The 12,531-nt window shown below is 39.1% G+C and overlaps 1 protein-coding gene across 2 annotated transcripts in view; it reads right to left on the reverse strand.

Annotated features, from left to right (window-relative positions):
• The window catches only part of GDAP2 (ganglioside induced differentiation associated protein 2), a 77,862-nt gene that overhangs the window by 49,530 nt on the left and 15,801 nt on the right, over positions 1-12,531 (reverse strand). For both annotated transcript variants that reach the window (XM_005677800.3, XM_018045975.1), the window contains exons 4-5: positions 6,777-6,930; positions 6,280-6,368 (exon numbers count right to left, since the gene is read on the reverse strand). In XM_005677800.3, coding sequence (XP_005677857.1) covers positions 6,280-6,368; positions 6,777-6,930 — 243 coding nt within the window. The remainder of the gene's footprint in view (positions 1-6,279; positions 6,369-6,776; positions 6,931-12,531) is intronic.

Raw genomic sequence — 12,531 nt, forward strand, 5'->3', positions numbered from 1 at the left:
TTACCTCTCCTTGCTATTCTTTGGAACTCTGCATTCAAATAGGAATATCTTTCCTTTTCTCCTTTGCTTTTTGCTTCCTGTCTTTTCACAGCTATTTGTAAGGCCTCCTCAGACAGCCATTTTGCTTTTCTGCATTTCTTTTTCTTGGGGATGGTCTTGATTCCTGTCTCCTGTACAATGCTACAAACCTCCATCCATAGTTCATCAGGCACTCTGTCTATCAGATCTAGTCCCTTAAATCTATTTCTCACTCCCACTGTATAATCATTAAAGATTTGATTTAGGTCATACCTGAATGGTCTAGTGGTTTTCCCTACTTTCTTCAATTTCAGTCTGAATTTGGCAATAAGGAGTTCATGATCCAAGCCACAGTCATCTCCCGGTCTTGTTTTTGCTGACTGTATAGAGCTTCTCCATCTATGGCTGCAAAGAATGTAATCAATCTGATTTCGGTGTCGACCATCTGGTGATGTCCATGTGTAGTCTTCTCTTGTGTTGTTGGAAGAGGGTGTTTGCTATGACCAGTGCGTTCTCTTGGCAGAACTATTAGCCTTTGCCCTGCTTCATACATAGTGGTGTATATATGTCAATACCAATTTCCCAATTCATCCCTTTATATCCCCCTCCCACCACTATTTCCTCCTTGGTATCCATGTTTGTTCTCTATACTCTGTTTAATGAACAAAAAACCCCCAAAATCCCTACTCCCCACCGAGACCTCCAACTCAACATGTCCAAACCTGGTCATAACAGGTCCAGAGCTGACTTCCACTTCTCCCCACACTGCTGCTCCTTAACTGCACTCCTCATTTCAGTCATACAGCAACATCCAGCCCTTCACATAAGCTAGAATCCTGAATTTTTCTGACTCTTCCTTCACTCCTTCCTTCACCCTGTACTCTCAGTGGGTTACCATGAACTTTATATTCTACTGCTAATATTTCTAACAGTCATTCCTGCTCTCTTCCAGCTGCTCTTGGGCTCTCAATGCTTGCAAAAACTTTGGCAACAAGCTCTCAACTGCTTTCTTGTTTCTCTTTTCCAAGCCTACATATTCACTGTGGCCCCTAAGTTATCTTATGTTACCCACCTTGCTAAATATTTTTGATGGCTCCACACTGCTTATAGGTTAAGGTCCAAAGGCCCCAGCATGGCTTTCCACACTGACCACTAACCACCCTTCCACCTCCACCCCTTAGTTCTATTTCCAACTGTAGCATATGCTTCGGCCACTGGCTTCTTTGCTGGACTCAGAATATGCCACTTGCTGTGATGTTCCCCTACCTCTGTGTTCATGGTCACCTTTGACTAGAATACCCTTTATCCACCATGACCCTCTCTTAGTGAACGCCTGCTCACTTCTCACTACCAGTCAAAGACCACCTCCTTTGTAGTTAACACCATGCTTCCTTATGTTATCCCTATAATTGTCTGAACAGCCCTCCTTGTGTGAACTTCTCACAGCAGTTTATAGCTAGACTCTGAGCTTTCTGAATGTCAAGGAAACTTAACATTAATATTACTAAGGCCTACCACGCCTTAGGAATATGGCAAGCAATCATTCAAAAATAACTAATAACTGAATGAACATTTTATGGCTCCGGTTATTGATGTAGTACAGCCTGCCTTGTTCACTAATATACCTCGAGAACCTAACAGAAAAGACCCATTTGTTGAAGGACTGAACAAAGCTTCCTAATTCTCTATCAGGTGACAAATTTCTCATCTCTCCCTCTGTTCTGCTTTAATAATTAAAACAAAATTAAAAAAAGAATTTCTTCCATCCTATTCACTTTGACACCAAGTTTTAAAGTTTACACACAATAGTTTCCCAGCATAAAACTGTGAGATTTCCTTTGGAAGACAAAATACAACACTCACTAGTAACCAAATTGAATTCTTTCAACAGCAGAGTTCATTCGGAAAAGTAATTCTGCAAAAAGGAGAAAAAAAAAAAAAAAAAGAGTGCTATCATGGCTACGTGGTTTTAATACTCTACACCCAATCAGAATGCCATGTGCCTAACTTCTAGTAAAAACTGTTCAACGGGAGACCCTGTTTCCATTCCTGGGTCAGGAAGATCCGCTAGAGAAGGGATAGGCTACCTACTCCAGCATTCTTGGGATTCCCTTGTAGCTCAGCAGGTAAAGAATCTGCCTGAAATATGGGTGGACCCGGGTTCGATCCCTGGGTTGGGAAGATCCCCTGGAGAAGGGAAAGGCTACCTATTCAAGTATTCTGGCTGGAGAATTCCATATACTATGTAGTTTATGGGGCTGCAAAGAGTTGGACACAACTGAGCGACTTGCACTTTCACCATTCACAACGGGTGAGAATGACATGTAGGACATTAAAATTTCCAACCTGGGAACACAGTAAAGACAACATCATTGCCTTTTTTTCCTCACCATTGTATTCTCTACCACACAGCACAGCTTAGAACACAGTAGTCACTCAGACTTCTGTTGAATGAGTAAATAACCTGATAACTTTACCTAAACGCAGATGGTTCTTTAAGGTTTCTTCTGTAGAAAAACTAAACTGCACATGAACTAAGGAAAAATAAAAAGATAAAGAGCCTTGGTACAACTATCAAGAAGATATTACTTAGACTTTAGATAAAATAACTTTCAATGATAGTTTAATAAGTCCTTTTAGAACTAAGGACTTAAGAGTCACATCCTTAGATTTGTTTTTGACCCGTATATGCTATAAAAGCCTAAAGGCCATTTATTTCCCAGATACTCAGAAAGCATATGGGCAAAGGCACAGTTGGGTTTGTGTGTGTATATATACTTTTTAATGAAATGGTATAGTTTTGCTATTAGATTTAAGGTGTAATAAGTCAAGTAGGTCTTCTAAAATACAAGTTAACCTGCTTATCTTAAAGCTTTACATTTCCTTTGTGCTAATTAAATTTCTGGAAATTGTTTCACCAAAGTCCCTTATGCCTATTTTTTATCTTTATCTGCTTTTTCTACAATTACTGTTCAAAGCTGACTCCTTTATGGTACTGTATCAAGTAACTTTCCTGGGGGCCACAGAGCTAGAATTAGATTAGTAGAACTGGGACCAAAAACCAGTAGTCTTAAGTCATTTTTCAGAGACTTTTCTACAAAATAATGGTGCCTCTCTTTAAATTCTAATCCATATGATTATTTCACTAAAAAATGGAGACACAAAAGGCCTAACTCAAGCTATGAGATACGGGGCACAGGTTAAGTGAAACCAGAGACAGTTGAAAGCTGCTAAAAGCCTTGCCAGGAAGAATTATATAGAGGCAGGAACTTTGCTTTGGTATGGGATCACTCAGAATACATGCAGGCTAGCCATAACATAGTAGTTTCCCACCAAAGCAGTCCTAACTCAAGCATAATGAATTATGTAGTATAATACACAGGTTACTAGACTTGGGAGTCAGAAGGCCTGGCTATATGTTCCAAGTCCGCATAACTTTAAGAACCTGATAAATTTCTGAGCCTCTTTATTTATAAAACAGATACTGCACTATTTAAAGCTCAGGGTTGATGGAAGAAATAAAATGGAATTTCTTTATCTGCCGGGAGCCAGCGTGAGGAATTCCACCCGTGACAAGGTCATGCGGCAAGAGCTCTGATGGCAAGGCTAATCAGACCTCAGGCTTTCCCCCTGCAATTTCCTGAGCATCCACCCCCCCAAAAAAATAAGAATCTGCCTGCTTTTTCACTCTTCTAATATTCTCTGGAAAAAGTCAACTCAGGGCTTTAGTCTTCTGCATTTGAAAGGGATGTTTCAGTTAACCGCCTCTGATTGCTCTCCACCTTGCCTAACAGGTTCCCCAGACCTTTTACAGCTTGTGAATTGCTTACAACCCCCCAACCATGAAAGGCACAAAGCTTGAAAGCATCTTAAGATACAGAGCCTTTTCTAAAGAGTTAAAAATTATATTGGTAGAGGGTTTTCACTGTTGACTCAATGACTGCTGCCAGGCCTCCATATTCTTTATCTTTTAGGCACCTGGAAGGATGTTACTCAATGTAAGCAGGATGTAGAAATAGATACATAGTAGTTTTGATGTTAGCAACACTAGACTTTTGAGTTAATTGCTTCTCTTTTGCTGTAAATCACTGTACTCCCTCTACTTGTTATAAGTTGCTGTATCTTTGCTGTGTAAGAATGTAACTTTATTTAGTGCTTTCTGAGAGTGGCACCAGACCTTGGGACGATCAACACAAATAAGTCTTCTGGTTGACAAACCATTATCAGAAAAAAGGCTGTAAAATGTTAATTGGCCCTTTTGGCTGGAAGATGATGTAAATTACCTAAGACTTGTGTATACAATTAGGTATGCAGAGAGAAAAGCCTGGTTTTGGTAAGAGTCTGGACTGCTAACGCTGCATAACTGTGTTACCCATTGATCTCCATGTTTTATCAAAAGTATAAAAGGCCTTCTGAACAATAGAGGATGGAGTCAGTCGCTGGACTGGTTTCCCCCGTGTCTCTCTCTCTCCTTTTTCCCTTTTCCCTCCCTCTGCTCTTTACTTTAATTTCAGGCTGAATTTCCATCTGGGGCGCGGAGGCTCGCCAGGTCTACTTACTTGCCCTGGCTGTTAAGACCCGGCGGGCAAGGCACCCTTAGATATTCAAGCGAGCACCAGTGGCCCAACGTAGATGGTGCAAATTCCTTGTCAGGAATTTTATTGGTCTTCTGCGTAAACCAAGCTATTCAGCCCTCTTCCTCCACTTAATTCTCCTACTACACTATTTCTTCCTAATCTAATCTTATATTTCTTATATCAATCAGTAAATAAGTTTTTCTCACGCCAACGCCGTCCACCCTTCGAATTCCCTGGATCCACCGGGGCTGGACCCCGGCATTTATCCCTTTTTAAGATACGTATTTCTTCGGCAAGGACCATTTGTAAAGTACAAGAAATACACAGGTGATAAGAAAAGATCTCTGCTCCTCAAGAAGGTTAATGTAAGTATAATGTATATAAGCTGTAACTATAAAATATATAAATTTACATAAAATCCTGGCGTAAGAAGAATTCTAGTTTTCAAAATAACTAATCATTAAATACATTTAAGATTGAATATGCTCTCACTCTAAATTCTAGACATAGAACCTGGTAATAGCAATAATAATTTCATACATTCACACACTTTTGTAATTTTTTGGTGAATATAAGACTTCTAGCTTCCCATCTTTAAATTCCAGAAATAGAAAGGGGTTGGAAAATGATCTCATATAGTATCCTTCCCAAATAAAATGATCATTTAGCCTCGGCATGAACATTCTAAATGACAAAAAATACACTTAAAATACAGTGAATTTCTATTGCAGATAAGTCCATCTCAGGTGGGACCAAATCTTCCTTGTTACTTGGTCTTAGACCTATCTTGTAAAGTTGAATGTCTTACCTACAATCTTACAAGGATGTGTGAACTTCCTGAAAAAGCATGTAAATGTCCTATGTATGTACATTCCTCTGGGAAAGGGTCCACAGCTTTCTTTCATCAGGTGCTCATTGTAGTTTATGACGACTTCCCAAAAGGTTAGAACTACTGCTCTAAAAATGTCACATAGAATAAGTCCACATGAGATTCCTTGAGATAGCTGGATACCATGCATGCTAAGAGCATGCTCTTCTTTAGGAGAAATAGCACTAATGTTTCAAACTGTTTGCCCTCCAATTTGTCAGTCTCAGGAGATAGGACATGGAGAACTATATACAAAACTCGAGATGTGGTCTGAACCTGTATAAGACAGTAAGATCAGGGACTCCCTAGAGTATCATATTTTCACATAACATATATGACATTCTGACTCATAAAGATTGAGTCTAGTCTTTTAAAAACCTAAATGCAGGGTTTTATATTTAAAAAGCACATGTGAAAGCTACTGTTTAAACTGCAAAGTGCTATATCAATCTGATATTATAAAATCTGTTTTGACATCATTGTTCCAATCTGCTAAGATTATTCTGAATTATGATTTGAATACCAAATGTGTCTCAGCTTGGTATCATTTTTCAAATTTAATAGGTAACTTTTCGAAGCCTTTATTCAAATGGATTAAAATGTCAAACCTAGAAAGTAAACTGAGAGCTCTGCAACCTGTCAATACAAACTTCCCTCCAGGGTGCCATGATCAGTTAATCAACAAACCTTCTTTAGCTATAACTGTTTAACTAGTGATAAAAAGCTTTTCTTTTTAAATTCAATTTATGTACAGCATCCCCAATCCTACTGAGGAAATGTTATGCTAATTTATACAGTTTCTCCAACATTACTTACGAAGAGCTATGTGTGTTGCATCCTCTAAAGGGTAACCCCGTTTTGCAGAGTTGATGACACAGAATCCAACAGAAGACATGGACTGCTCTCTGCAATCAAACAGAAAACACAAAAATTATACTACAAACCTTCAGAATAACTAAGTAGAAAATGCAGCTTTATTTCTCCTTCCCTGTCCCTTCAACAAATCTGCCATAGTTAACCCAACTGCACTATGTAATAATTATATTAATATATAACTTAACCGCACCATTTGGAGGAAATAACATTCTGAGTAAAACGGGAACTAAGTGAAATGGGAACAGGTTAAATTCTCAGGTTGCCTAAATCCATTCCTTTCATTCTGTCGAGTTTGAGAAGATGATGAATTCTGCTTTCAGGGTCCTCCTAAATTGTCTAAATTCCTCAAAATTTGACTTTCAAAGCTAGGTTTCATTTGAAAACAGGGCCTTTAACAACATATGGCATGCTATATCTAGGAATTGAGTTAGGCGTACTTTGCCAGCTGGAGTACGTTCCTGTAGCAGCTGTACAGGGAACTCTCAGCGGCAGTGCGATAGCGGCTCTTGTATTTAGGTCCCACCGTATGAATGATGAACCGGGCAGCTAGATTAAATCCTTTGGTTAATTTTGCTTCACCAGTCCGGCAACCTGGGAATAATGGAGAATATGTAAGTCATGGAGTTGTTAGGAAAAACAATAAGAACAACAACGAACCAACAGAACAATGCATGGAACAGAGAAAGTATTAAGAACTTTGAGAAATTTCAGTTAAAAATATGGACTGAACACAAACATCTCTAATCACCAAATGATAGTAAAGCAATACAATAGGTATAAAAACAGAGACAAAGAGGGTGGGCGAGAACATGAAGCAGAAAAAAACACCATCAAAAGTTTGGAAGGAATAAAGTCAGTGGACTAGAAGCAACTGATTAAGCAAAGCAGAGAAACCTAACTGCTTGCAGAAATGGGATGACCAGTAGGAAGCAAACCGGTGTGCTCGGCAAGGTAGTGTTGGAGGGAAGACAGACTGGTCTGATTCAAATTCTGAATCTACCATGTTCCTGCTATGACACTTTGGACAAAGGTTTGGCCTCCAATTTCCTATATAAGAGAGACACTAGTAGTACTTACTTCACAGGATTAAATGAGTTATTAATATACACAAAGTGAATTCAGAAATTAGCTATTAATATTATTATCGTTGTTATTATTGAAGAACACTAAAAAGGCTCAGGAACTGGAGGTCCTAAGAACTTCTAAAGATTATAAGGTGAAGTGTGACTAAGAAGAGTCTGAGTTATAAGTCCGTATAGAACCATTTAATCTGCAACAACCTCTCCCCCAGCCATCACAGCAAGGTAATGATTTCTTTACCACCACAGCAACAGGAAGGTTATTCTCAGGAGATACTGAAGTAGAGAGTTTCTGGACTCCAGAACCCCAGGCATGGCTGAAAAGATGGGATTTCATTAAAGTGTTATACTCAAGAGTAATAGCTCCAGATCTCTGCTCCTAACTGGCTTCTAACACAGACACTCATGCTTATACCCCTGGAAGATTCTCTTTCAGGAAACTAAGAGGCTCAAACTGAAGGGCCTACAGATTCTGATAAATTAGGGATGGTTCCTCAATGAAACAACAGGGTTCCTGCTCATCATCTGCTTCAAGATCCACCAAGCAATTAATGACCCCTGCCTATGCACACCGGAGAAGGCAATGGCACCCCACTCCAGTACTCTTGCCTGTAAAATCCCAGGGGTGGAGGAGCCTGGTGGGCTGCAGTCCATGGGGTCACACAGAGTTGGACACAACTGAAGCGACTTAGCAGCAGCAGCAGCCTACGCACACAAAGCTTCCCAGTAGCTTCTCAATTCTTCCCTGCTGAGTAAGCTGACACTTGAGGATCACCAAGTGAGGAACTGTTTCTGTTGTTGTTCAGTTATTAAGCTGTGTCCAACTCTTCATGACACCATGGCCTGCAGTGAACCAGGCTATCTGTCTTCCACTATCTCCTGGAGTTTGCTCAAATCCATGTCCATTACATTGGTGATGCTATCTATCTCATCTTCTGCTTTCCCCTTCTCCTTTTGCCTTCAACTTTCCCAGCAGCAGGGTCTTTTCCAATGAGTTGGCTCTTCGCATCAGGTCGCCAAAGCACTGGAGTTTCAACTTCAGCATCAGTCCTTCCAATGAATATTCAGGACTGATTTCCATTAGGATGGACTGGTCTGATCTTCCTGCAGTCCAAGGGACTCTCAAGAGTCTTCTCCAGCACCACAATTCAAAAGCACCAATTCTTCGGTGCTCAGCCTTCTTTAGGGTCCAACTCTCACACTTGTACAATGCTACTGCAAAAACCATAGCTCTGAATATACTGATCGTTGTCGGTAAAGTGATGTCTCTGCTTTTTAACACACTGACCAGGTCTGCATAGCTTTCCTTCCAATGTCTTTTTATTTCATGGCTGCAGTCATCGTCCACAGAGATTCTGGAGCCCAAGAAAAGAAAATCTGTCATTGTTTCCACTTTTCCTCTTCTATTTGCCATGAAGTGATGGCACCAGATGCCATGATCTTAGTTTTTTTAATGCTGAGATTCAAGACAGCTTTTTCACTCTCCTCTTTCACCCTCATCAAGAGGCTTTTTAGTTTCTCTTCTCTTTCTGTCAGTAGAGTACCATGTGCCTATCTGAGGCTGTTGATATTTCTCCCAGCAATCTTGATTCCAGCTTGTGATTCATCCAGCCTGGTATTTCGCATGACATACTAAGCCTCTCACAAATGGAGCAGGGAAAAGGCAGAGGACAAATGCTAAAAAAAAAAAAAAACCAGACAATGTTGGGACTTCCTTGGTGGTTCAGTAGTTAAAAATCTGCTTTCCAATGCAGGGGAGAGTGATTGATCCCTGGTCAGGGAACTAAGATCCCACGTGCCATGGAGCAACTATGCCCACATGCCACCGCTACTGAGCCCACGCGCCTCAACAAGAAGCCCTTGCACCACGACTAGAGAAAGCCCATGCACCATGACGAAGACTCAGCACAGTCAGGAAAATAAAAAGACAATATTGGAAAGGACAATTAAAAAGAGAGCAAAAAAACTCCCAACACCATAATTACTGCTCTCGGAGAGATAAAGAACACATAGTACATCTGAAACAAAAGCAGAAGGTTATATTTAAAAAAAGAAATATTCAGAGAAGAGGAAAAGGCATTTATCTAATTGCTATAGTTAAGTGAAAAATATGACAGCAGGCATAAGAAGTTCAATAGACAAGTTAAATCTAAAGTTGAGGAAATCTACCAGAAAATAAACAGATGGAAGACAAGAGGTAACAGATATAAAACCTGGAGGATGAAACGGGAGGTACAGATTCAATCAGGTTTCTTCAAAGACAGAACAGAGAATACAGAGGGAAGGAAATTTTTAAACAAATAAAATAAGAAATTTCCCATAATGGAAAGATGTAAGTTTCTAGACTCAAAGAGCATATGGAATAACCAAACTAGACCACACCACATCACTTAAATTATAGTAAAAGAACATCAGAACTAAAGATGAGATCATAAAAGTTTCCAGAAAAGAAACCAGTAACATACAAAGAATCTGGAATAATAACATCACATTTTTTAAGAGCAATAATGAAAACAGAGAACAATGGAGCAATGCCTTCCAAGTCTGGAAAATAATTTCTAACCTAGAATTTTATTTCCACGTAAACTACCAATTACGTTTGAAGACAGAAGTAAGATCTCAATAGTTTTGCCCCCTTTCACCTTTTCCACAAATCTTACGGTAGATTTACTCAGAAAAATGAAGGACTACATCAGAGAAAGGCAAGTGATGTTACTGGTTTTATTATTACAGCTTTATAGTATAGTGTGAAATCAGGAAGTGTGTTGCCCTAACCTTCACTCTTCTTTCTTAAGATTTCTTTGGCTATTTGGAGTCATTTGTAGTCCCGTTAGATTTTAGAATTGTTTTATCTATTTCTGTGAAAAATACCATGGGAGTTTGGATAGGGATTGTACTGAACCTATAGATGGCTTTGAGTGGATATTAAAAATATTATAGTAACAATTTTACTTCTTTTGGATTTGGTTGCTTTTTGTTTCATTTTCTTGTCTAACTGTTCTGGCTATGTTCAGGTATGTTTCCTCTACATCAAATATTTTGAGAATTTTTATCATGAAAGAGGTGTTGAATTTTGTCAAATGCTTTTTCTTCATCACTTGAAAGGATGATATAATTAAATTGCTGCTGTGTTTGGTTTGCTACTATCTTGTTGAGAGTTTTTGTATCTATACTTATCAGGGATATAGGCCTGTATTTTTCTTTTCTTGTAGTTTCCTTGTCTGGCTTTGTTTTCAGGCCTGTAAAACAAGTTTGGAAGTATGCGCTCAACTTTTTGACCGAGTTTGAAAAGAACTGAAATTAATTCGTGTGTGTGTGTGTGTGTGTGTGTGTGTGTGTGTGTGGTATAATATACCAGGGAAGCCACCAGGTCATGGGTAATCTTTGTTGGGAGGTTTTGATTGCTGATTTAAACTCCTTACTCTTTTTGTCCATTCAGATTTTCTACTGCATCATGGTTTAGTCTTGGTAGATTGCATGTTCACTAGGAAGTTATGTTTTTTCTAGCTTATCCAATATGTTGGCAAATAATTGTTCATACTAGTCTCTTATAATCCTTTGTCTTTCTATAGTATTAGCTGTAATATCTCCACTTGCATTTAGAATTTTGTTTGAGTCCTTTTTCCTTCTTTGGTTAGTCTGGATAAACATTTCTCCTTTTTTAATTTTCATTTTTTTAGTTTTAAGTCAACTCTTTATTGCTTTTTTTCAACTATTTATTTTCTAATTTTTATTTCTGCTCTAATATTTGTTTTCTTCCCCCTTTGATAATTATAGGTTTAGACTGATTTTTCTTTTTTTCTAATTCCTTGAGGCTTAAAATTAGGCTGTTTGAGATTGTTCTCTTCTCTTCAGTTCAGTTGCTCAGTTGTGTCCAAATCTTTGCAACCCCATGAACTACAGCACACCAGGCCTCCCTGTCCATTACCAACTCCCGGAGTTTACCCAAACTCATGTCCATTGAGTCAGTGATGCCATCCAGCCATCTCATCCTCTATTGCCCCCTTCTCCTCCTGCCCTCAATCTTTCCTAGCATCAGGGTCTTTTCAAATGAGTCAGCTCTTTGCATCAGGTGGCCAAAGTACTGGAGTTTCAGCTTCAACATCAGTCCTTCCAACGAACACCCAGGACCGATCCCCTTTATGATGGACTGGTTGGATCTCTTTGCAGTCCAAGGGACTGAATTTGGCAATAAGGAGTTCATGATCTGAACCACAGTCAGCTCCCAGTCTTGTTTTTGCTGATTGTATAGAGCTTCTACATCTTCGGCTGCAAAGAATATCTGATTTTGGTGTTGACCATCTGGTGATGTCCATGTGTAGTCTTCTCTTGTGTTGCTGGAAGAGGGTGTTTGCTATGACCAGTGCATTTTCTTGGCAAAACTCTATTAGCCTTTGCCCTGCTTCATTCTATACTCCAAGGGCAAATCTGCCTGTTGACTTCTTACTTTTGCATTCCAGTCCCCTATAATGAAAAGGACATCTTTTGGGGTGTTAGTTCTAAAAGGTCTTGTAGGTCTTCATAGAAACATTCAGCTTCTTCTCTTCTCTTACTGGAGGCATTTATTGCTATAAATTTCTCTTATAATTGGGTTTAAAATATTTTTTTACATCCCGTAAGTTTGGCATGTTTTATTTTCCTTGTCTCAAGAGAGCTTTCTGATTTCCCTTTTGATCCAATGGTTTTTCAGAAGTATGGTTCTTAATTTCCACATACCTCAGATTTTTTTTCATTTTCCTTTTGTTATTGATTTCCAGTTTCATACCACTGTCATCAGGAAAGATTCTTTGCATGATTTCAGTCTTCTTAAATTTGGTAAGATTTGCTGTGTGGCCCAATGATTGACCTGAGAGAACATGCCATGTATGCTTGAGAAGAATGTGTGTTCTGGTATTTTCTGTACATGTCTGTTAGGTTCATTCAGACCACAGTGTTATTCAGGCCTGCTGTCTCCTTACTAGTTTTCTGTGTGGATGACCTATCCAGTGTTAAAAGTAGGGTACTGACGTCCTCAATTATTACTGTATTGTGTCTTATTTCTCCATTCAGTTCTATTACTATTTCTCTTTGATACATAGGTGCTTCAATGCTAGGTGCATACATATTTACAACT

The sequence above is a fragment of the Capra hircus genome, chromosome 3, assembly GCF_001704415.2.
Source record: "Capra hircus breed San Clemente chromosome 3, ASM170441v1, whole genome shotgun sequence".
NCBI classification, from domain to species: Eukaryota; Metazoa; Chordata; class Mammalia; order Artiodactyla; family Bovidae; genus Capra; species Capra hircus.